This window comes from Cnephaeus nilssonii (genome assembly GCF_951640355.1).
Source record: "Cnephaeus nilssonii genome assembly, chromosome: 13".
Taxonomy (NCBI): domain Eukaryota; kingdom Metazoa; phylum Chordata; class Mammalia; order Chiroptera; family Vespertilionidae; genus Cnephaeus; species Cnephaeus nilssonii.
Window position 1 is genome coordinate 9,913,634 of NC_137084.1, and position 25,408 is coordinate 9,939,041.

Here is a 25,408-nt window from a genome sequence, read left to right on the forward strand (position 1 = left end):
TCAAGTCTGAGTTACTGAGGCTTTCTAAAACATCTCACAGGCTACTGTCACCCAAGTGTGGATGTTTTTATAAGCAAAATATTTTCTCAAGAGGAACCTTCTCCTGAAAGAGGCACGTTGTAACTGAATGAATTCGTTAGGACATTAGCACAGCAACTGCCCTCCTCCCTGAGGAGCTGCTGCCGGTAACCGCACTTCTCCTTTCCCTGGGGCGGAGGCTGACCACGTGTGAGGGCTGCTTCCGCAGGCATCAGGAGGTCATGTCTTTAAAGCCCTGGCTTTCCCACCATTTTACATGCTGCTGCCGTGCCTGTGGTCACAACAGCTCACAGATCAGCGGGGGAATCTCGGGGGCCAGCTCCTTGTTCCCTGAGATTTTAAGTAACTGAGCAAAATGTGCCTTCCCATAAAGCCAGCAAGCATTTGTCTTCATAAGCCAAGAGATTAATTCTTTCCAAAGCACCCATCACCTTTTAAAGATGTCTAAAACACACACACACACACACACACACACACACACACACACACACGCTGTTTGGGGTGCCATCCAATTTTCCCGCTCTTTGGGGACAATTTGTAGACTGGAGAGAAAATGGTTTCAAGGCTCTTTGCCAAGCAAGACCAGCTACAGAGTCCCCTGGAGAACACACCTGAACCAGAGCCAAATGGATTAGAGAGGTAACAGGTTGCCTCGGAGCACTCAGCTCTCTGGAAGAAACAGGAGTTCCCGCTATAAATGGGGTGTATTCAAAGGCCAGAAGGTAGAGTGTTAGGGGAAATAAATACGGCAAGCAGGGCTCTAGCTGACCCAACACCTTGATCTCCGGAACTAGAATGAGCATTAATTGGGGCAAGGAAAGAGTATGTTTTATGACATATTTTAGGGCCATTACTTCTCTGCACCTGTTTTTAAAACACGTAGCTGAAGCCTCAACTCAGAAGCTGAAGCTTTTCAGTTCTTGGGTTTCCATATTAATGAATGATCTCATTGAAAACGACCCGGCATGGAAAAGAAAGGGCACATGCCCAGGGTCCAAGGTCACCACTGGAAGCTTCTGAGCCGAAGCAAACCATCAAAGCCATAAACCAACGAGCATGAAGAAGCTGAGGGCTCCAGCGAATGTTCTGAAGCCAAATGATGCCCAGTAATTGTTGGACCAGTTTTTAAATGAGGAGGAAATAACTACAGAGCTCATAGCCCTTAGATTGGTTGTATCTTTAGCTCTGGGCACTGTTTTCAAAGTCATCAATTCATCCAGGACTGGCCTGTCGAGTCTCTTCCTTACTGTTTCATCACCCATTCTTTCCTCTGGGCACTTTGTCCCTCCGTCCTTGCCATCCTAAGGTTCCCACCAAGATGCCTCTCTTAGAGTCTGCTCTCTAGTCCCCAAACACAAACTCATTCACAGCATTTCTGGGTTCTCTACCCAGAGCTCAGTCAGTGTCTCTGTGCCTTCGTAGACACCTGCTTCAGAGTCACCTGGCGTGCCTGGTAACAATATGGATTCCCCAAGCCCATCACATACCTACTGAGTTAGAATTTCCTGGAGCTGGCCTTGAGACATTAACATTTTAAACAAGTTCCCAAGGTAATTCTGATGTGCTTGGAAACCAATGTTCCAAGGAATTAAATCTGATCTGCAACTGAGGTAATGCAGATATTGCTTGGTTAGCCTTTGGAAACCATTTACTAAGCTTCAGTTTATTCAAGGCCTGTTTGGTCTTAACCCACTAAATTCACTCAGGACTTTCGGGCACAGGACAGATGGTAGGCCAGACACTTGGAGTGGAGGTAAGTGGAGTTAAATCTTTAGGAGTTTTGGTTTCAATGAATTAAAAAAATGTCTCAGTCTTGCCATAAAGCCACTCTGATTCTGTCCCACACATTTCCAACAGCAATGCCAGCCTGCCAGTTTGGAATGGATTTCAAGAGAACGCAGACTTGGAGGAGTAGCTCAATAAAGAGTTAAAGATACATTCCAATTACTTGCAGGCACTGTCTGTGCTCAGGCTCAGGAAGGAACACAAATCTCCAGTTTGCCCACTTAGGGAGAGGTGGTCTGGCTATCCAGGGAGTGACTTTGGCTGAGAGTTACCATATGTGGGTTAGAACTTTTCATCAGAATGGAAAAGGCATTAGTTCATAGAGCCTCCAGGCTGCTAACCCTCCGGGGACTGCCTTTGGCAAATGCATAAAAGCTCAACTCATGACGGTGGCCTGTGGGGCCCTGTGGGCTGCCCACCTCTCCAACTTCACCACCTTCCACCACCACCCTCCTTACCAACCACATTCCAACGACTCCAGACCTTCCTTTTGACTCTCTTCCTTTTGTTCCCCCTGGAAAATTCTCCTCTTGATTCTTCTAGCGCTGCCTCTCTCTCAGTCTTCAGGTCTTCATCAAAAGTCACTTTCCCAGACAGCCCTCCCTGACCCCACCTGTGAGAGTTCACTCCTTACTCTCTATCCCAGCTCCCAGTCTACTGACTTCGTAGCAGTGATTACTATATGGATTTTTGTTTCCTTCCTTTTATTTTTCCCCCTCTCTCCTTTCAATAGAATGTAAGCTCCATGAGGGTGGGAATCTTTCTCTGTCTTATTTAGCATTATATCAGAAGTGTCCGAAATTCTTATTGGCATTGAAGGAATATTTGTGGAGTGAAAGAATAGATGGATGGATGGATGGTGGGTTAACTTAGAGGGATAATTGAAAAGGTGAGCAAAGATTTCACTTCTTACTTTATGTTTCTATCATGGTGAGATTATAAAGAGTTTCCATTTCTGTTTAAGTTTTTACGATTAAAAAATATTTGAAAGAACTTGGCAAAAAATGAGGATATGAAAATCACACCAAAATCAAGGGTCTCTCACTTTCTCTCTCTTTTCTGAGAATCAGAGATTTTTTGCAGGCTTCTTAAAGAATCCATAACAGAGAGAAACGAAGGTTATGGATTGAATTGATGGTAGTAATATGAATCAAAATACAACAATAAAAATACTAGTGCATGTAAAGTGCTTAGACAGGTGCCAGCACGGAGGAAAAGTTCCACAACTATTGGTCGCAATTTCACTTAATTCTCACAGAAACTCTCTGATGTGGATTTTATAATCCATCATTTCACAGATCAGGAGGTGGGGGTTAGAGTGTGTTTAACTTGCCTGAAGTCACACAGCTGGTAATACTAGTAGGAAGAGGACCCTGGATTCCATCCAGCTTGAAGTCAGACAGAAGCTGAGTTAGGTACGACTTCCACGCAGCTCCTATCACTTAGGCTGTGCAACACTGAGCAAGCCAACCTCTGTGCTTAGTTTTCTCATCTGGAAAATGGGGCTAACTAAGTACCTATTTTTCTTAGGTATTATTGTAAAAAGTAAATTAGTTAATGCATGTAAAGTACTTGGAATAGTAGTAAGACTAATTCAGGAATTTGGTGAGTCTTAGTATGGTTTAGTAATGATTATAGCTTGGCCGGCGTGGCTCAGTGGTTGAGTGTCGACCTATGAACCAGGAGGTCACGGTTCGATTCCAGGTCAGGGCATATGCCCGGGTTATGGGCTAGATCCCCAGTTGGGGGTGTGCAGGAGGCACCTGATCCATAATTCTGTCATCATGGATGTTTTAATTTCTCTCTTCCTCTCTGAAATAAATAAAAATGTATTTAAAAATAATGGTTATAATAATGTTATTATTATCTTCTCAGTAATAAATAGGTGCAATACAGTAATTGAAATAGTACAATTGCATATGGCAAGAAGTTAATTACGCTAAGCTATAATTTAATAATTATTAGAATAATAATAATCTCCTCAATGTTAAATTTGCTATTATTACTATTCTTACTAAAACATAGAGAAGAATACACCAAGAACTCTATTTAAGCTTTGAGGGAGTCAGTTAAAGAGTGGTTGGCTCTTTGTTATCAAATGCTGACAAGGCAGCTTAAGAATGAAAGAAATGTGCAGAATTGGCATCTCATATCTTGTAACACCCTCCTGACTGCCTAGATGAGATAACTAACAGCTGTCAGAAGTCATCCCGTAGGTCTTATTCCTGACTCACAATTGCTCTATATCTCCTGGGATATGATGCTACATCTTTAGGAGTTCTGATTTCAGTGAATAGGAAACTTCTTGATTCACACCACCCTCTCTCTATCCCTGGGGAGAAGAAAGGCTGCATTTTATCCCATGACTCATCTGATTTCCTAGAAGATTCCCTTTCTTTCACGGGCTCAGTGGAAATGACGTTGGTGCAGATGAAGGAAGGAACTTTCATACAACACCCACATCATTAGCATCATAAGACAGAGATCTGAACTGCATTTTAAGGGCAAGGATGCTCATTCTGCCATAAGGTCTAGGAAACAAGAGTTCTATCCTGCTTGATGTAACACCATTTATTAAACTCTCTGTGAGCTCATAATGGATTGAAAAGACTTTTTAAAATTTTTACAGCATCATATTGTGCATGACTTTAAATCTTCACACGAAAGAAATATTCAGAAACCTAGTATTACCCGAAGAAGTGGCAGAATCAGTACAACAGACAACCACACAGTAAAACAATGATCTGAACAAGCCAGGTGTATTAAATGTGGTTCATGAAATCACGAAGACCATCTTCACGATCTGAGACTCTGGGGTCTTCAGCTAGTCCACTCAGTTCTGAAGTTTTCCTAAGACCTTAGTACTACAGGCACATCAGTGTGTTCCATTTGGTGGAGATTAAAAAATCAAGAATAGATTTTTGCCTTTGTAAGGTGGGAGCCGGGACCAAGGAAAGAAGAAGAAAGATGGTAAAATTTCATGGAACACCACAGAGAAGGGGAAGAGGACCAGAGGGAGGTTGGGGGCGAAGGTGGGTAGGACTGGGACATGAAGAGATGGGGAGTTCGTCACCCAGAATTCCTGTGGCCAATGGAACACAGATGTGGTTTGGTCTAATGTTTTGTTTTGTTTTGTTTTCTAGTCAGGCATACAGGACCATCATAAAGGTCTGAAACAAATGCATGTAAAAATCTGTCAGATTCGGGACCACTAGAAGGTTCCAGCAACAGAAGATGGCACGGCTTCCTTGATGAAGGAGTGGACACTCATGATCTCCTGGGCTACCCCAAGACTTCAGAACACAGGTCACAAACACACATGAAATGAAATGGAAACATTATTGCTTAGGTCAGTGGTCGGCAAACTGCGGCTCGCGAGCCACATGCGGCTCTTTGGCCCCTTGAGTGTGGCTCTTCCACAAAATACCACGGCCTGGACGAGTCTATTTTGAAGAAGTGGCATTAGAAGAAGTTTAAGTTTAAAAAATTTGGCTCTCAAAAGAAATTTCAATCGTTGTACTGTTGATATTTGGCTCTGTTGACTAATGAGTTTGCCGACCACTGGCTTAGATGATTCAAATGAAAGTCTCCCACCCACTTTCCCATCAAGGATTTTTATAGCAATATGATGAACTCCAGCTCTCCCTAGCTATATAATCTTAGGCAAGTCCATCCACCCCAGTGAGCCTCAGTTTATTTTTCTGTAAAATGGGAATAATAATTCATCTTTGCAAGGTTGTTGGGATTACATTTGATAGGTACTAAGCACCTATCCTGGCTCTTGGATGATAAAAGAAAATCAATGAATGATAGCTTTTATTATTACCATCATCATGATGTTAAAGAATCAAAATTTAGTGTGTTCAGGCCACAGTTTTCTCTTCTGTATAACTAGAGGTGGCCAGATTCCTAAGCGTACTTACAGTTCTAATATATCTTCTGTGATTTCACTTTTGCTTGCATGGTCTGAGAGCTGCCTTTTTTCTTCTATTTGTGTCATGAGTAACTAGGTCAAAGATGCACTGCTTTCAGACACCAGGATACTGGAGCAGTGGGTCATGCCAAATCCCTGGTATCTTGGGCTTATTTTAATTTCCTGATACTGCTCAGCTTCATTATTACTGATTGGTTTTTCCAGCTTATCTCTCTTTCTCTCTCTCTTGTATTTTCCTCTTCCAGGACAGGGATCAGCAAACTCTTTATGGAACGGGCTAAACAGTAAATATTTCAGGTTTTGCAGGCTACACAGTCTTGGTCAGAGCTACTCAGCTCTGCCGTTTAGCACAATAGCAACCCTAGACAATATGCAAATAAGCAGGGGTAAGCTGGTGCCCATAAAACCTTATTTATGGCACTGAATGTCAATTCATATAATGTCCGTGCATTTTAGAACATTATTACTCTTGATTTCCCCCCCTCCCCCCAAGCAAAATAAATACACAAAACCCATTCTCAACTATCAGGCCATACAAAACAAATGACAGATAGAATTTGGCCCATGGGCTAGTTTTTCCATCCCATTTTTTAGAAGAAACTCCAAAAAAATAAATAAATAAAGATTTGCATCCCTTTCTCAAAATCCTTCCAGAGAGCTCTTTGCTTGGTCCACACCCAACCCACTCTTTCCTGCTGGGGGGGCTCTCATATTTTCTGGGGACCCCAAGACCTCCTCACCCCCACCCCCACCGCCACAATGAAGGAAGAACAAGCCCACTCACCACATGATCATGATCACTAACTTCATTACAATCTCATTCAAAATGCTGAAGAATTCCACCATCAGCTTGGCTTGGTCGCCCATCTTCCCCATGGCGATGCCGAAAGCAATGAAAAACCCTATCAGACCTGTTGGGTGAATCACATTGCACAGAAGGACACATTATAAAGTCTGTGTTTCTTCTTGCTTGTTCTTTACCATCCCCGATGTATGGAGCCACATGCTCATGCCTGCTACCCACCCTGTGAATGAGGCATGAAGAGACAAAAGCATTAGATGTCAAAAGCATTTGTCATACCTTCCCCCAATAATGATGGCTTTCCTCAACACTGTCCCTGAGCCAGTTGAACTATCCGCAGTGTTAGCTCCTTAAAGAGAATGAATTCATTTTCATTCCAAATTAAAAAGTACTCTCTACTTTCTCCTCCTCACTTATGGTTTAATGTGTAAGCAGATTTTATTAGTGCATAGATTAATGAAAAAAAGGTTTGTTGGGACTTGGTGATTAGCATGCATACTTTGGAGTCAATATGAGAATAGGAGAGACCAATTAGCCAATAAAGCCTCTGCCAGGGTTATGTCTATATTGGTTCGGGGTTATCCCAAATTAATGCATGGCTGGTATGTTTCACTCTAGGAAAATGCTAAACATAACATTATTTTTCTACGGCTACTGCCTAACCTAAGAAGGAAGAGGAATGTTGAGAAATCAAATGGAAAGCAAAGAGAAATCCAAAACGGCTGGGAAACCCCAACTGACCTAGTTTGTTGGGTTTAATCTGTTAGTTATTAATTCATCATATTTTTTTTTTCATGGTCAAAGATAAGAATGCTTTTTAAAATTGTATTTTTTTCAGGATCTTAAAGACAGAATTTAGAGTTTGTTACTTCCTAGCCCCTGAGCCCTTCTCCCTTCACTTGATATTTATCAGTTTGCTTACATCTAAGTCCAGCCCCACTTCAGCCTCCAGGGTCCATCTTAACACCCCCACCAGAGGATTTGAGGAGCTCCATCCCCGTCTCTTAATGTTAGCATCAAATTGCAGTAAGGCCTCGACCAACTCCTACATTCAACCTTAGGTCTTATTCCTGTGTTTGTTTTTGCCTCATTCCCTGTGCCTGAGTTTTTAGTGCTAGGAACCCACCCTATACTTTAGTTCCTTTAAGGCCTGGCTTTTCTCTCCTCACCACCGCCAGTCTGGCCTGGAGTCTCACTCAGATCGCCCTGGGATGGAGTACACAACATGGCTAACAAAAGTCCCCATGACTGCCTGGGGACTGTCTGGATTTCTGATTGCCAATCAACATGTGCCCACCCACCCGCCCCTCCTGGCCCAGTATTGCTCCTATTGGGGCTCCATTTCTGACAACTTGCAAGGACTATACATCAATGTTTTTGTCCCCTTGGCTACAGGATCTTGCTGCCCATCTGCCTTTCCTCTCTGACCTGCAGAGGGCCAGCCTCTCTCCCCTCTCCCTTCCCCCTCTTCCCCACCCTTAGCCTGTGCTAGTTTGGCAGGCCTAACTTCCAGTCCCTCCCTCTGATAGCCAGTTTCCTGTGGTGTCCAGTTATACGTAAAGTCTTGAGCTATATCAGGGAAATTGTAATATAATCTGATTCTTAGAGAGGAATTCTTTCTCTGAAACTCTGATTTCACCTTTTCCCTAGTCACCAAATCCACTTTCCACCCCACACCAAGCACATATCAAGCCAGATTACTCAGCTGCCCTTCACTGGACCCTCTCCGTCTTCAGCAAAAAGAATCCAGTACTTGCACTGGGGCTTGTTAATCCTCCACATTTACTCTTCCCCTTTTCAGCTCCTGGCCAAGAAGATTGACAAGTGACTTACAAGGGAGTTGTTGGCCATGAACGCAAGGGCTCAATGAGAATTAGATCCAGGAGAGAGTGGCCTAACTCAGCAGCAATGTACGAAATCAAATCCACGCTATCCTCAAGCCCTTCTCTTGAGCCCAGGGAGAGGAGTATGCGGGGTGCATGGCGAGAAGTAATCTGAACTTTCTGGCCGAGAGCAGCTAGTATTACTTGGTTAATCCCACTTGGAAAATTTAAGAGAAAATGAGCAAGTTCTCAAAGTCCCAAAGAACTGGAATTAAAAAGTTCCCCTTGCAGCGTCAGCAGAAACTGGAGGTATCCTTGAGTACGAGAGAGAGCTGTTTAAAGGAGCCATCAGTGGGTCGAGCAGCCTAAGGCACTGGATTAAAGGCGCATTCTCCCACAGGTGATTTAAGCAGTTGGGATTAGTGTGCAGCCCAGAAGTGCTCTGGAGGTTTTCTGGGAAAGAAATGAATCTTTAAAAAAAAGTGTGAGGCCAGAGCCAGGGTTTTATCTTTATTTATTGCAATGCTTGATTGATCCTTGGGACTTCCCAAAGCCAAAAACAAAACACACAGAAATTCACCATCTCCGCCTTTGGAAAACCATGGAAAGAACCGTTATTTCAGCCGTGATTTGTAAATGGGAAGTTTCTCAGCAGCCTAACGTCCCTTGGCTTTCCAGAGCCTCAAAGTGCACTTGAAACCCCTGTCCAGCTCGCGATTTCCCTCTGGAAACACTGACTCACTGCACTCACTCTGGCACGGTGCTGCTTCATTTGAACAAAGCCCTCTCAGACTCGGTCACTGGGATTGAGAGAGTAGTGAGTTGTGCTGAAACTCCCCAGTACAGTCAAAGGTTGCGAGAGTCTGGAAACGACCTTGAAAGTCTTCTGAATGATTCACTCCAAAGCTCTGGAATTACTCATGGCTTCAACTTCCTCCAGCAAGACCAGGGAGCCATGTGGACCGCTGGGTTTGGGAAAGCAAGGGTAGTTGGGAAGGTCCCGAAATAGTCACAGATATCTGGGCAGTGGGAGACGTGAGCTACTCAGGGGTGGATGCTGAGGAAGTTTGCAAACCCTCCTTCTCAGAGGACTCTTCCACTCTCTCCTCTCTCCTTCCTCCTTCATCTCACACTGATGTCAACAGTGTTTATTTATCTTCTATTGCCTGGCAACCAAATCAGCTTATCACCACCCTTACTCCTACTTACTCAACACTTACCCAACCTGCTTCCTGCCAGGCCAAAAAAAAAAAAAAAAAGGAAAAGAAAAGAAAAGAAAAATCTCTACTGAAATTTCTGCTTTTCAGTAGCTGGACAATCCCACCTCTTCTCCCCCTACCTCTTCAGACCATTCTGGATAAATAGAAGTAGGGTTATCAAATTTGAAATAAACAAACAGGATACCTAGTTAAAATTTGAATTTCAGATAAACAATAAATAAAAAAATTAATTGATTTTAGAGAGAGAGGAAGGGAGAGGGAGAGAGAAACATTGACCCACTGCCTCCTGCACGCCCCCTACTGGAGATTGAGCCAGCAACCTAGGCATGTGCCCTGACTGGGGATATACAACGACCTTCTGGTGCATAGGACAACATTCAACCAACTGAGCCACACTGGCCAAGGCACACACACACAAATTTTTTTTTTAAATATCAGTATGCCCCATGTAATATTTGGGCCATACACTAAAAAAATATTTGTTGTTTATCTGAAATTCACATTTAACTGGGCATCTGTATTTTATCTGACAAGCCTACTAAAGAGACAAGGGCATTCAATCTCCTAGATGGCCAAGTGGAAGGACCACTGAGCTCTCCCTAAACGACTCTCCCTCAAATCCTTAGAAGTCTTGCTTGCATGGATCAACATACTTCCTCCACCCAGATTCCCCATTTCCCCCAGTTTGTGGCCAATGTCCCTCTTTCTTGTCTTGGAGACACCATTCTAATAGTGGATGGGGATTAGGTAGGGAGTGGACCCTGGGGGAGTAAACTGAGCAAACTGGAGTCGCTCACATTATGGGGAACTCTCTCCTCTGGGGAGGGTGTTTCCTTATTGAATTAGTTCCTCAGCTCACCTTTAATAATGATAGTAGCTCACATGCATGAAGCACATGGCATGTACAATTGTGTTCTACATGCACAATCTCATTGAGCTTCATAATGATCTGCAAGGGAAATGCCATCCCATCCCCACTTTACCAATGAAGCTCGAGAAGTGAGGCAGCTGCCTATGGTCAGACAGCCCGTGAGTGGTCCATAAGGGACCCAAACCCAGTCTGTCCAACTACAGAGTCTAAGACCCTCTAGGATGAAATGCGAAGAAGGTTCCAGGCTAGGGGAAAGGGCTCATTCGAATTCCAGAAAGTTAAAAAACAAGATAGTCTCCTTGTGATAAACTTCTTTTGACACAAACACTTTATGTTCCTGATGGCACTGCATTTGTTTATAGACTGTGAGAGCTGGGGTGGGACATCCCCCATGCCCAGCACAGTACTGGTATACAAGGGCAACTCAAACACAAATGCTCAAGAAATGAAAGATTTGGATGTGTAACTGCATGAAATGGAGCGTCAGAGAAAGTGACTTGCCAACGCCACGCAGAAAGGCAGGGATCGTGTCCAATGCATGTTTATCCTGTCTCTTTCCCCATCCCTGACCTCTACTCGTCATGCCCCCTCCTGGTATTGCTGCTGCCCATCTCCCTCTTCCTAATCCCTCTGCTATCGGCCCCAGCGGTCCTCCAACCACTCTCCTGCTCCACCTAGCGGACAGCAGAGTCCTTGGTTTCCTGAGGAGGGAGTGAGGGCTGCTGGGCTGCTGAGATGCAGGAGAGGCTGGCCATTGTCTCTGAGGCAGAGATGCCTGCCCCAGGGAGATGAACACCAGGTTGCCTACCTAAGACATTCATGCCGTCCTTGAACTCCAGACCCTTCTTGATAACCATCTTCATTTCCTCCGGTGCCTCTGTCGCAGTCTCGGTCAGCAGGGAGACCACAGAGGTGGTGACGTTGCTCTCCTCTTCTGACTCAGGTGCCTCCAGGACTTTCTTCGTCACTGTTTGAATCTAACGGAGTGAAAGAAAAACACAGAAAGATGAGGTTTGCTCTAAAAGGTTACCAGAAGCCTGGCTGCTTACGTGTTTTAAAGTTCTCAGGTTAAAAAACAATTAGGAAATGCCAAAACAAGGTTATGAAGATGAGGGAACATTTTATGTTTGTGTTTAACAGAGTTCTTTTTTTTTTTTTTTAACACACATTTGGTGGGATACGACTGTCCTCGTCACATGACAATTACAGGGCTTATAACACGCATTGGTACCATACTACAGACAGAAAGCTTCAGTAATGGGACATGAGCTTCAAGTGTGTGTGTGTGTGTGTGTGTGAGGGGGTGTCTGATTCTTTTATTCCGGTGATTGTAGCTCTATCCCTCAGCACAAGGTCAAATGTCCCACATGGACATTCTTCATAACTGTGAGGCTCCGTTGGATGACCCTCCCAGCCCCTCATGATGGAACCTGGTCGAGAAGAGGAGGGCAGGGTCTTGGTGGGAGGTAGACCAGCACCACGTGATCTGCCTGTTTCGCTCTTTCCTGTGGGACAAAGTCTGCACAGACCAACTCGTGTGGGTCCGCCCAGGGCCAGGCTCTGCTGGGATCTCCATCTGGGTGCCAGATGTGCCAGCCGCCAGCAGCCACCACGGCAGGGGTGTTGGCTTGTATTTCAGATCCAGATGTGAGGTGGGGAGACATCTGCTCCTTCTAGATAGTGATGCCAAGCCTTACTCGATGTCCCCTAGCATCTCTGCGCAAATGGCCTCCCAAGAACCGCTCATGCTATTCCTCGATGTCTGTGGCAGCCATTCTATTTTTAAAGGTGCCAGGCACCCTGCGTGCAGAGTGCTGTGAAAACCCACATCTGAGCCCAGAGAAACACTACCGCCAGGAGCATTAAAATAGAACTCATGCGGGGTCCTAGAATGTCAGCACCAGCACGTAGTAGGCAACAGATGGCTGAACCCTGAATAGCTATGGAAAAGGAAGCACGGAGAACTCAAGTGACTTGTCCGACGTCATAGAGTTATTGGCAGAGCTGAAACTTGAACTCAGATGGCCTGACCACCACTGAGTTCTTTCCTCCGCATGTGCTACATGATAAACTCTATGGGCCCAACCCTGCTGCAGCTGGACCCAAGGCTAGGCAATGCTTGTCTGAGAATTGATCTGAAATAGGAGAGAATGAAGCACAGGGCTCTCCGAGGGGTGGCAGGGTGCTCTCTGCTAGCCTGGCCACATGCTCTTGCTCAGGGAGGGAGGAAGCCCAGGCTGAGTGTGTGATGTGGGGAACAGGTAGGTGTAGACCCCTTGGTCTGGGCAATGTTGGCATGAAGACAGAATTCAGGATTGCCCAGCTGGTGTGGCTCAGTGGTTGAGCATTGACCTATGAACCAGAAGGTCATGGTTCGATTCCCGGTCAGGGCACATGCCCAGGTTGCGGGCTTGATCCCCAATAGGAGGTATGCAGGAGACAGCCGATCAATGATTCTCTATCATTGATGTTTCTATCTTTCCCTCTCCCTTCCTCTCTGAAATCAATAAAAAAAAAAATGTATTTATTTTTTTTAAAAAGAGAGAACTCCATGAGCATCCATGACCAACAGAGCCATGCTCCCAGGAACAAAGGGGCCACAGGAGCCAACTGCAGACCTATCCTGAGATACTAAAGCAACAAGGCTTGAGTTCAAAGCAAGTGACGTCATCTTCTAAGCAGCTGGCTCAGGGGCCAGCACATTACACAGAGAGAGCGCCAGTAAGCACCCTTTCCTTAGCCAATTTCCATCCGCTCCCCATTCGGCTTCCCCAGCCTGGAATGGTTCCTGTTAGTATGGCTCCTTGTTATAAGTGGCACCAAAGTGGCATTGGGAGGCAGAGGACAGATCCCAACCCAGAGTAATTTAGGATCAGCAGTGGTTGGCAATTGCATTTTGGGGGCAGCTGGGAATATGGACTTTTCCTCTCAGTGACTATTTCCTAAGGCTATTCTTCTGGGATCCCCTGGAAATGGCTGAAGGAAGCTTCTTGCTTCTAGTTTAGTTTCTACTGGAGCTGATGGGAACTGAAGTGTATTCCAACCTGAGCTGGCCTTGGGGCCAGACAGCAGGCTGGTGAGTGGGCGCCACACAGCTATTTCAGCGGTTCCACTCAGCAGAATCATCTGTTTTTAAGAATCACAGTTTTAAAAATAGATGTGCCTATTGGCAGTTGGTAGAAGTATACATCACTGTAAACTTTTGTAGGGCCGTTTTGCAACACCCAGCAAATTCAAAGTAGAAAACTCTTTGGCAGGACATTTTTGCTTCTAGGAATTTATCCTTTAGAAATACTATGCAATCATGACAAAAGGAAGCAGGTGAGAGGGTGGGGGGGGCGGGGGAGAGAGTGTGAGATAGAGAATGCTAAAACACTTACATTTTTAAAAAATAAACCTTTATTATTCAGATTATAACAGATGTTTTTCTTTTGAGATGGGACAAAAAATCTTACACCTATGGATGAGGACAGTGGCGGGGGGTAAGGGCATGGGGTGGGGGTGGGGAACCGGGTGGAGGGGAGCTTTGGGCGGGGGGAAAGGAACATCTGTAATAATCTAAAACACTTTTAAATGAAAAAGCAAAGTGCAACACAATATGTATAATGCAGTAGCTCTTGGGTGGAATTACATTTTAAACATTAGCCCTGGCCAGTGTGGCTCAATAACAGAGCATCAGCCTGAGAACCGAAGGGTCTTAGATTTGATTTCTGGTCAAGGGCACGTACCTGGGTTGCAGACTCATTCCCCACCCGCTCCGGGGTGGGTTCAGGAGGCAACCAATCAATGTGTCTCTCTCACACAGATGTTTCTCTCTCTCTCTCTCTCTCTCTCTCTCTCTCTCTCTCTCTCTCTCTCTCTCTCTTCTCTCTCCCATTCTCCTTCCTTCCCACTCTCTCTAAAAATCAATGAAAAAACATCATTGGTGAGGATTAATAAAAAAATTATACACACATGCATTCTACACATACACACACAAAGTCAACATGAGTAGCTCTAAGGAAGGGAAGTAAAGCCTTGAACTTTTACTTTATTTACATCTATACACTTTAAACTTTTCACAAGTCTCATGTGTTACTTCCACCATTTTAAAAATACCCCATTCCCAGGTTTTGATTCCGTTAAGCATATGCATTTTTTAAACACACCACATGTGGGTTAGCTATACTGCCAAGATCAAGAACCAGTGGGAACTCTAGAGGGTTGTGGGCAAAGGTGATTAAAATGTGCCCTTGAATGATGCAGAGATGGGAACAAAAAAGAAAGGCAAAAAATAAAAAAATCCACAATAAAAAAATCCAACCCTCAAATCACCTCACACACCCCTAAAACAGAGATAATTAAGTGCTAAGAAAATCGCTCTCCAGATATGATTCCTTAAAACAGATTCTCAGTTAGCACCGGTGTAACTGGGCTTGTGGAGAGGCAAGAACATCAAATCATTGGCGTTACCTGTTGAAAACAGGCTTGGACAAGATTTTCCGGGAAGAGATTTCGAATGAGGTCCAGAAAGGCATCCAGGCTGGACACTTCGTCATTCTTCTTCCCAGGCCCCAGCTGCTTCTTAAGCTTGGGGTTCCCTGGGTGGATAGCCAAGACCAAGATGACGCCCAGGACTGCGGCGATGATGGTGGTGGACATGTAATACACCATGGCTCTCGTGCCCAGGCGCCCACTGGCTTTAGCATCCAGGCCTGACAACCCTGGATTGGAAAGAAATCGGAAGGATTAATTCCGTGATGTTTCTGATAACTACCCATCTCTGCATACCTAGAACTTGGCTTCCTACTATTCAAATGCATCAATGCTAAGTTAAACCTCTTTCTACTAGCTAGCTGGTCAACCCCACAGTTTGCAATTCTGTTTTGCAAGGACATGTTTGACAGAACTGGGGAGAGCTGGAGACCTCTGGTCCAGAGTGTAAACACTGGTTGGTGACTACTTTTTATCCATCTGCAATGTTGAGTTCAAGTTGAATCAATTCAAGTTTTAATTCTGAGATGATGTCCTTCCCACTGATTTGGTGTCAAAATATCCCTTCTTTTACGAAGGCATGGTGCTGGTGCATGCTAGTTTTTTACTTGCCTTCTTTGTTGTTGTTGCTTTTAATGTCCTTACGTGGGAAAATAAGAAGCTGGTAGCCCTATGTCAAGCCTCAACATTTTTTACTATGTTACTGGTCATTGAAACGGAGCCTGGAATACTGATGTAGCATAGCCCTCTTCCAGTCTCGGTCTTGTGTAGGGATCGAAGGACACATGCATAAGCCACCCCAAAAAGAGGGGTGCTTCATCTCTACTGGGGGTGGTTCTGTGATTGTTGAAGGAAATCCCAGCAAGTCACAAAAATTCCAGCCTTCATGGGTATTTTCCAGTTGTTACTTTAGTTTTTCTACTTCTCAGTTTCAGTTCCTGCTTTTACGACACAGAGAGAGTGCACCCATTTTTGGCGCAGGGAGGAAGTCATTGATGTTAACTTTTTTGGATTAAGCTGACCCACATATGACCCACTTCTCCTTACGACCTACATTCTAGCTAATGGAAGCTAGGTTTCCTCACCAGGTTGGCCAGTGTACAATCTGTTAAACAGGCATGGAGAACGTTTTGTCTGTGTTGGAAAGGGGCATTTAAGGTGAAAGCACCGCTTCACTCAATCTGGGCTGAATGAAATGATAAGATTTTCTGGAAACCGAATCCCAGCATTTCCAGTCACGGGGCTCACTGGTCGACCAGCTATGAGACTGTAGAACAGCCTGGCTTAGCCTCATAATGTCTTGGAATGACCAGAGTCCCACTTTCTTCACAAGGTGGGCAGTCCAGAGGGACGACTTTCTTAAGGCCACCCAGCCTGTTGGCACCTAGATATACACCAAAGCCCAGGGTCTCACCCTTCACTCAGCACTTAGTCTCTAAACTATTACAATATATATACTGTTATAATAATATCATTTGATAAGAAGGCGAGTACCTGTATAAGTCCATGGAGAGAAAAAGATTCTTTCATAATTTTTTTTTCAGCCAAAACAAGTGACCATGAATATACATAAGGGTAACTTTCTTCTGAAAAAGTCAAACAGCTTTTATATCTAGTACTTCATTTATTTTAATACTTACTTCCCTCTACACACAGTTAAATAGTAAAGAAATATTTCCTTTCCTATTTATTACCTTTATCAGTTTCTGAACAAACTATAATCTAGAAAATGAGAAAAGTATACATTAAATATTGAAAGCACTACAGATACCATCATTTAACCTAAGGCTGTTTTCTTTTTATCATTTGTTGCTGGACAGATGGATGGACTGACCAATAGATGGCAAACTTATTTTAGGGTTGATGGTCCCCATTTTAGAGACAGGAAAACAAAGGCTCTAAAGTGAAATGACACAGATGATCACATTCACCCCTTCAACTAAACTGATATTCAATGGTCAATCCAAAAGCCAGCGCAAGAGTAGGACCCACTTGGCCAGGCACCAGAGAAGGACTTACCTGTGATTAAACTGGAGATGATGAGAGGGAGAATGAGCATTTTTAGCATCCTCATGAGTATATCCCCTGGGAAGGCTATTAACATAACCACATCAGGATGGATAGGAGATGCCAAGCGGAGAAGCCCTCCACTTACTGCCCCCAGGATGACACCTATAAGGAAGGGGGGAAATCTGGATTTATTATTGTTTCTTACTCTAGTCAAGTAAACAGCTTTAAGAACTTGTTTCAGTGATATTCCCCTTTCTCATACTTCTCTTTTATCAGATGATGAATAGCATGTAACAAAAATACCACTGGGTAAGTGAAGCAGATGTTGACTAGTAAGAGAATATTTTGTATCTCCAGCTATTCTAAAAGGCAGCTCTGGGAGAGTCAAGGAGAGCGTTCTCAAGGCTTTATGGGAAATACGTCATGGCAACTGGACTCCAACATTTTTGAGGCCATCATCCACGTGTAGAGTCAGAGATTGTCAGTAGAAACAATCCAAGTGCCAGACATTGCTTCTCCTTTCAGCCCAGGCCTGGCCACATGGCGTGGGGTTGAATGTATTTCTTTCCTTTTTTAACTGGATACCTGGTAAAAGGAGCATTTGATTGACTAAGCTGAGGTGAGTTTCCTTTTTTCTTCCAATTCCTTTAATTTCCAATAATTTCCCCGTGAGACTTTTGTCCTGGACTTCTATAGCCTCTTATATATTCGTTCGACTTGCTGGTCTTATGGGAGATCAAGGAGGGTCTCTAAAAAGGTGTCATTTGGGAGGAAACAATTGGGGCAGAGATGCTGGCTGGAGCCTTTCGCTTTGCATATTCAGGGATTCCACAAGAAGAGCTTCAGATCTCTCCAGACAGGAGGCCAACCTAAACAGTCCTTGTGCCAACCACAGGTCATAGCACCACAGGCTGTGAGGGAGGGAGGGAGGAAGTTCCAGGATCTTTGGGCAATCGTGTTAACCCCTGGCTTGCAAAGGGAGGGACATGGCCCAAAGCCGGATCTTTGCTTCTTCTCCAGGGGAAGACTGTACTTCTTCAAGCCCTATGATGAATGACTTGTGCTTTTGTGGAGGGTAACCCTTGGAAAACCCTACCAGGCCTGTGGTTTCTTTTTATGAAGTGAACTGAGCTATGGCAAACTCCCACCCAAGATGACTGACTCAAAGCAGGAGCCATGGAATGAAGGGTGGGCGTCTGTGTGTGGGGGTGGAGAGGTGAGCTGTTCATTGCTTCTGTGTGCTGCCCAAGCAAGAGCTGAAGAACAAGGGAGGGGTTAGGGAAGGAAATGGTGTGGTAGTCATTACAAGAAACTGCAACCATATTTTCAATAAACCCTGGTTGAAAACCTAAGGCCAAAATTATACTAACAGTCACACATAAAAAAGCAACTATGGCGTGGGTGAGGCCTGAAGCAGGGGAATAAGACTTTTGAGACAGACCAGGAGCAGATCAAGGCATCAGACAAGCCTCCCCGCTGCTGGCCTCATTAGCTAATGTGCTGAATTAACGTAAGTCAGTGAGATGTTTGAAGAAGGTTAGACTTCGGATGCCGTCTTAGTGGTTGCCTTTGTCTTGATGTGGGTATTGCTCTCCATGCAGTACACTGACCACCTGCTTTGGAATCCTCTAAAAGGTTTGTTAAGATACAGAGTCCAGGACTCACTCCAGGTGGCCCAAAGCCAAATCTCCACAAGTAGGTGTCCCTGGGGACCTGTGTGCTGCCACACTCGGGGGCAGTGTCTGTGCAGACTGAGACCTGAGGACCACTAGGCTCCCTAAGAGCAAACACCTGGCTAGGGCAGGTGAGGGGGATGGTGACACCACTGAGGCCTGGGCAAACGGGGCCTTCGCAGAGCGCTCGGAGGGCTGGCTGCAGGAACCAGCTTCCCCACGGAGCCAGGAGGGAGCCAGACAAGAGGGGCCGGTGGGGAGGCGCCCGCCACCTACCAAACACTGTCAGAGTGAGCAGCAGGTTCTTCCCCAGCTTGCTGCACAGCCGCAGCCCCAGGTTCCGGTGCTTGGGCGGCTCCTCCGAGCTGAGGTGGCTGTGGGGCATCCGCACTTCGACCTGCTTGGGCATGTTGTTGGCACTACAACAGAAGGGAAGGCTGTGGTTAGGGACCGCTGGGCACCGCCCTAAGCCATCGGAGGGGCACAGCTAAGAGGAGGAGTAATGGCCTCCCCCAGGCACACCTGGGAATCTGGAAACATTGGCAAGAAAATAAAAACAAAGGAAGCAACTCAGGGTACCCTGAATTCCAGTTCACCGATAAGCAGGACACTAGGTCCCACCCAACAGCTACCTGCCAGGTGCTTTTGTCCCTATTACCTGGGATCATCATAGCAAAGAAAAGAAAGGCCAGAAATATATATATTATTCTTAGAGAGAGAGGGAGAGAGAGGGAGAGAGAGAAACATCGATGTGAGAGTATAACATCAATTAGCTGCCTCCCGCATGCCCCCTACCAGGTATCAAGCCCGTAACCTGGACATGTGCCCTGATGGGGAATCCAACCAGCAACCTTTGGGTGCCTGGGACAATGCCCAACTGACTGAGCCACACTGGCCAGGGCAAGATGGGGGTTTTCTAAGAACTGCCCACCCCGTAACTCTCAGAGGCAAGTGTCCCTGTCCCATTTGACAGAAAATCACTTGCCCAGGAATGTGAAAGAAATGGAGATCAAACCCAGATATGCTCTTGGCACGAACAAAGAAGTGAAAGTCATGGTTAGAGACCACTGGGCAGAAGGAACGAGCTCTAAAACCTGAAGCTCTAAAGTGCATAGTGGCACAGCCTAAGTCTCGCTAAATTAAAATGCCTGTGAGCTCAAGCCTTCCCTGTCCCGGATACAGAGAAGTCATATAGGATGGTAGTCCAAGTTTTGTCTCTCTTTCAGAAAAGATGGCTTATCCAGTTTTTTTTTTTTTTTAATTTAATCCTTTGTGGTTTTTAAAAGATCACTCGAATGACCAGGGTTCTGCTAAGCTGTCCAAAAGTCAATACCACTTAACGGCAAAGAAGTGTGGTCGGAAGAAGCGTGTGATCACCTTCATTCCCGGATGCAGCCCAGCCCTTTTCCAGATAAACCCCAGTGACCCAGGCTGTGCTGGAGTCTGCAATGGAGCCCTTGCCAGGAGGACGCGCATACTGCCTCTTCTCCCAGCTTTGTCATTTCCCAGGCCAATAAGGTTTAAGCTTGAGGACTGACATACAGAGGCCAAATTTTGACTTTGACAACTTGGGACACTTTCGTTAGCTGCCATCTTGCAATCACCATCATTTAATAAAAGAAAGACTAGTCTTTAAAGACAGGCTGAAGTCTCTGAAGACATGACAGAGCCTTGTAAGAGGGGGTGCTAGCCTTACCCAGATATTTCCACCACAGACTGGAGAAAACGTCCTTCAGAACCAACACCCATCTGCAGACCAGTGGCTTGCCATCACTGGTTATAATGGAAAGAGCATGGGTTTTACCATCAGAGAACCTGGGTTTCAGACCCGGACTCCATTACCTGCTAGCTGTGAGGTGTGTAGGAACAAGGGCTTGCTGCCAACCTTGTGGAAACAAACCTGATTGTATATGGCAGAGGCCTGGCATGTGACACAGGTGGCTCCTTTCTCCAGAGAATATGAAGAAGAGACACGTAATACTACTGAAGTTCATGACAAAGGTGACATTTAACTCAGGGATCTACCCAGGTGCACCACCATTCCAACAAGGCACCACGCTTAGCTTCTAGTCTCAGAGTTAAGGCCAGGGACCCAAATACAGCTGCGTACTTACTTTTACATAACAGGCTGCTTAATATATTTGCTAACAAAATGCTTTAAAATTTGGAATAGTGTCGCATGGTCTGGTAGAATACCCAGATGAAATGATTAGTCAAAATATAGGCTTCATACTGTTCCCCCAATGCCCTCATTTTGTACTCATTTAGTTAGTTTTCGGGCAACCTCTGACTTTCTAACATATGTGTGTGCTAATGATCACTCAGACCATCTAAAGAAGAAAATAGGACACGACTGCTCCCAGCAAGCAGATGAGGTCCTTTCTGATCAGCGAGCAAAAATACCACTTCCTCTCAGCACCCAGTGAAACACACAGAAAAGTTCTTGTTACAACACAGCAGGGGAAAATGATCAAAATGATCTTTTCAACGTGGATAGACCATATTTTTATGTTTGCATTGGGATCTTTTAATATATTTAAACATTTTTCCAGCCAGTAATCTGAAGCTCTAAACCAGAAAATTGGCAACAGAGAATAGCGGTCACGAGTGTTTGGAAACGGTGACTGTGTTCCATTAGCCAGCCCTTGGCAAAACCCCGTGAACCCTTCAAGGGTGTCATCCCGCCTTCTGCTTCCATGGGATCCCTCCTGCCATTGACGTTAGAATCAGGCACACGGTTGGTACTGAAGTAAGACCAACAAGTACTTAAAGCAAACATTCCGGCAAGATCCATATGATGTAATGAGAGTGTCAAGCATCAAAACAGCCACGTCGAAGTGAAAACACACAAATGTTAGGTTAACGTACACAACCAAGCCAGCAATGTGGTTGGATGTCTGTTGCACACAGTTCTTAGCTGCACAAAACTGCTGCGTGTTTAATGGTGTGTTTCTTAGGCCATGACAAAATGTCCCCAAAGCCCTGAATCAAAACAGCCACATCAAAGTGGCAACATCAAAATGCTATAAACCCACAAGTATTTATTGAGAGAGTTAAACAACTGCTCCAGGCCCATCGGAGTTCCTAACTTCTGCAAATAGAAATATAATTTTTAAAGTACATCAAGGCTCCAGCTTGCATCTGGGGACACAGGGGGCCCCTGAGAACTCTCTGGAAAGGTTCGATACCAGTCTAAGTGATCACTGCATCCCCAGAGCCCCCGAACTGGGGAAGATGATAGAATATAATGCCACATAACATTATATAACACAATATAGAGATGCATCTAAGCCTTATATATCTTCAGAAGAACAGATACAGTTTTTAAAATTAGATCACACACATACAGAGCTACATAAATCCTGGTTACTGAATATGCATAGCAACAATGGCAAATAAGAAGGATACCGGTATTTATTGCGTTCTCTACTCGGTAATGGGTAAGGGGCAATCCTTGCTCTTAAGGAGCTCATAAGGAGAGACAGAAAGTGCATTGCACCTTACTGGTCTTCTTCACATATGGGCCATGATAAAAGTCTGCCCAGGATGCTATGGAAAATGGTAAGAACGGTACCTAACCTAGCGGTAGAGAAGAGGAAGAGTGTTCTAGAATGGTCTCCAGGAGCTGCTGATGCTGAGTTGGATCTTAAAGCATGGATTGGATTTAAATGTCTACATCCTCCACCAATCTGTGAACCTTGGGAGGGCAGGACTGTGATCTTGAGAACCTGGTACCAAGTGCTTGATAAACGTTTGCTCAAAGCAATTAAGACCTGGAAAGCAGCTATGAAGGACACCTTGCTCTCCCTGGAGCGAGGCTCTCAGCAAGCCTCTTACCTTCCTGCCTTTGTTCCACACATTTCCACTGGGCACGTATTACAGGCCCCAAGCTGTTCTAGGAGCCCAAGATATTGCAAATCAACAAAATAGACAAAGCCCTTGCTCTCACGGCGTGTACGCTTTAGTAGAAGAACAAATACATGGATAAATGCATTTCAAGTGGAGACTGCTGGGAGGAGAGGACCTGTGGGAGGAAGGTGGAGGCTCCTGCATCCGGGGCCAAGGAAGGCATCGAGGATAAGGAGGCATCTGAACAGAAACCTGGAGCAAGTGAGGGGTCTCCTAGTTAACTGTGCAATGTGTCCAGAGCTTAGCAAATACATGGGATACACACAGTTTGGAAATTGGTAGTAAATTCAAACTAGAGCCCAAAGCTCCCACCAGATGTGACTCCTGGTGTCCATGTGCTGGTTTTGAGCACCGACTCAAATGAGTGACAAATTAGTCATGCCGGGCCCTATTACCACCATGAATATGATGGGCTTTCAACGACTCTCCCCGCTCCCAGAGGAAGAAAATCAGTCCCAGGGAGGGGAGAGCTGGACATACAGGCAGGGGTCTGAGGTCACAGTAGCCTGCAGTTTGCTTCCCTGGCGATAGGCAGAGAGGGCAGGAGCTGGACTGGGTAAGTCCACTGGGTAAGCACAATAATTATTTCAAGTGAGCACACTTACCCCTTATGAATACTCCCTTCCTACCACCTGTGGCTGTGCAGTCAGATCCCAACACTAAGCACCTGGAAAGCCCAGGGGTGGCTTGGTTAGACCAAATCCACCGAGCCTGATGTGTTCCAACACCAGGGACCACCTCTGTTTCCATTTGCGTGTCCTCTGGATGGAAGATTTTGCAATGCAATTCCTTAGCAGTGGAAGTTTCTGTGAGCCGACACTGTCGGGTCTCTCTCCATTGCACGGCAAAGTAAGGCCATGTGACGAGACAGTTGTTTGGATAATTAGAAACTTGAACAATGAGCCTATAATTTTCTTCAGCCGTAACTTCTCCATTAAAAGATTTAAACAGCTGTTAATTTTGCAGTGGCTGCCCCGTTGTTCTTTCTTATGCAAATCCACGGATCCTGCTTCAAGGACAAGCTGGAAAATATATTTGTGTGTGTGTGTGTGTGTGTGTGTGTGTGTGTGTGTGTGTGTGACTCAAAAAGGAACATATAATGGGGCTGGTGCTAAGTTTTAAACTATTCGCAGAACCTGCTTTGTATTAGCATTTGATTTCCCAGGCTCTGCCAAGAGCCTCTAATAATAGGCTCATTAGATGTGGTGGCGGACTCAGATCTCCTGCCTGCACACTGCAGCATCCTCTTATCTGGCACCAGATTCTTTTCTCCTCCTTCACGGTTCAGTGTGGTGCTAACAGAACATTTCCCGAGGAGCCTAAAAGCAACTGGTGTGTATTTTGCGTGAAGGATGTGAGGTCTGTGACAAGCATCACCCATCGGCCCTCGGCTGCCCAAGTCCAAGAACCTGGGGAGGCAGCAGGAGATTGTGTCCAGAAATCGCCCTAGTGAGGAATACTAGGTCAGACCCTTGAGAACAAAAAGGGGCTTTCCCCTAAGATACCTAGCGTGTTTGGAAAACAATGCTGGAAATACCAGTGGTGTCAGCTCTGAGCACTGGACACCATGAAGTGGTGATTACAGCGGTGACAGACCCACATCTGGGGTTTTCCAAGCTCCCTAAAGAATGCCAACCTTTCTGCAAAAAGACTGAAACTCCAAAACAGCTGGGCATTTCCAAAGCCCTCCAGTCCCTCCACCCTTGCTGCGTCCTACAGGACCTGGTTGATGTCAAGGATGTTCACTGACCAAGAAGTCAGAATCTCTGTCTGACACAACTGGGTCTCATAGATCCTGAGAAGGAAACCTAAAGGTTCACAACCTTCCAATCGCCTTTAGTTCCTTCTTCTGTTCATTTTTAGGCACTGTGTACATTTCCTGATCATAAGAACATGTTCGGGAAATGAACTCCGGACTTCACAAATGAAGTCCTGCCAGTGAACTCCGGACTTCACAAATGATCCATCTTTCCTATAGCTTCTTCCTGAATGGTGGATGGTCCAGCTAATGAGCACGGTTCATAGTTGTCCCTAGTCATGACGGGATGGGAACTAGTGGTCAACATAACACTGAAACTCGCAGCGGGAGGGGGGCGGGTTCTAATTCCAGGGCTGCTGCTAACTGGTTGTGTTGGAAATAGCACGAGTATAAAATGGATTAAAGTGACTTGAGCACAGTCAACAGACAGAAGGGTAAGGGCTACGAAATGATAAAAACACACTCTTACTGTAAGAATGTACCAATAGGGTTCAGGTATCAATTTTGGTTGATTTTTATTTCTTTAGGTGCCAGGCTTTTCATCTTTAAAAGGAGAGGGTTGGATTAGAAATTCTTTAATGTTCTAAATTTCTGTGATTCTCTAATTCTCGGAGGGAAGGGGGTTATTAATAGGCATCAGTTCCAGAGATAAAGCCTCCATTCTATTCTAGTATATCCAGGACTGAATAAGCTTAGAATTTACCATGAGACAAATCATTGCCTCAACCACAAGGTCACAGCCCAGTCACTGCATCACGAGCCTCCCAGCGAAAGGCAGACGGGTAACTTAGAGACAAGAGACAAACCAACAATAACAAACATTTCTTTGCCTTCACCTCCCCCTTTCCTATCTCTGCTACAAAAGCATAATTTTTTAGCACTACTAAAGCTGAGTTAGGGGTCAAATTCAGTACACAATTCATACATAGGTATCTTCTTAATCCCCATCCATGCTTGATCAATTATCAGTCTAGATTTCTAAGATGGGCAGGTCAATACCATGAGAATATAGTTGAACAGGTGAAATAGGATTGGGACCAGCTAAGTCACCACTAAGTCATCAAAAGGCCACCCATCTCGTTCATAGTCAGCTCCTTAGAATTGGAGAGG

The 25,408-nt window shown here is 45.1% G+C and overlaps 1 protein-coding gene across 1 annotated transcript in view; it reads right to left on the bottom strand.

Moving 5' to 3' along the window:
* SLC1A2 (solute carrier family 1 member 2) overlaps positions 1 to 19,039 on the bottom strand; it is a gene marked incomplete at its 5' end in the record, with an annotated part of 45,785 nt that extends 26,746 nt beyond the window's left edge. Inside the window, 5 exons of the mRNA XM_079786985.1 lie at positions 6,543 to 6,669; positions 11,283 to 11,451; positions 14,927 to 15,177; positions 16,967 to 17,119; positions 18,907 to 19,039. Of these exons, the coding sequence (XP_079643111.1) occupies positions 6,543 to 6,669; positions 11,283 to 11,451; positions 14,927 to 15,177; positions 16,967 to 17,119; positions 18,907 to 19,039 (833 nt within the window). The remainder of the gene's footprint in view (positions 1 to 6,542; positions 6,670 to 11,282; positions 11,452 to 14,926; positions 15,178 to 16,966; positions 17,120 to 18,906) is intronic.
* Positions 19,040 to 25,408: the final 6,369 nt, after the last annotated feature.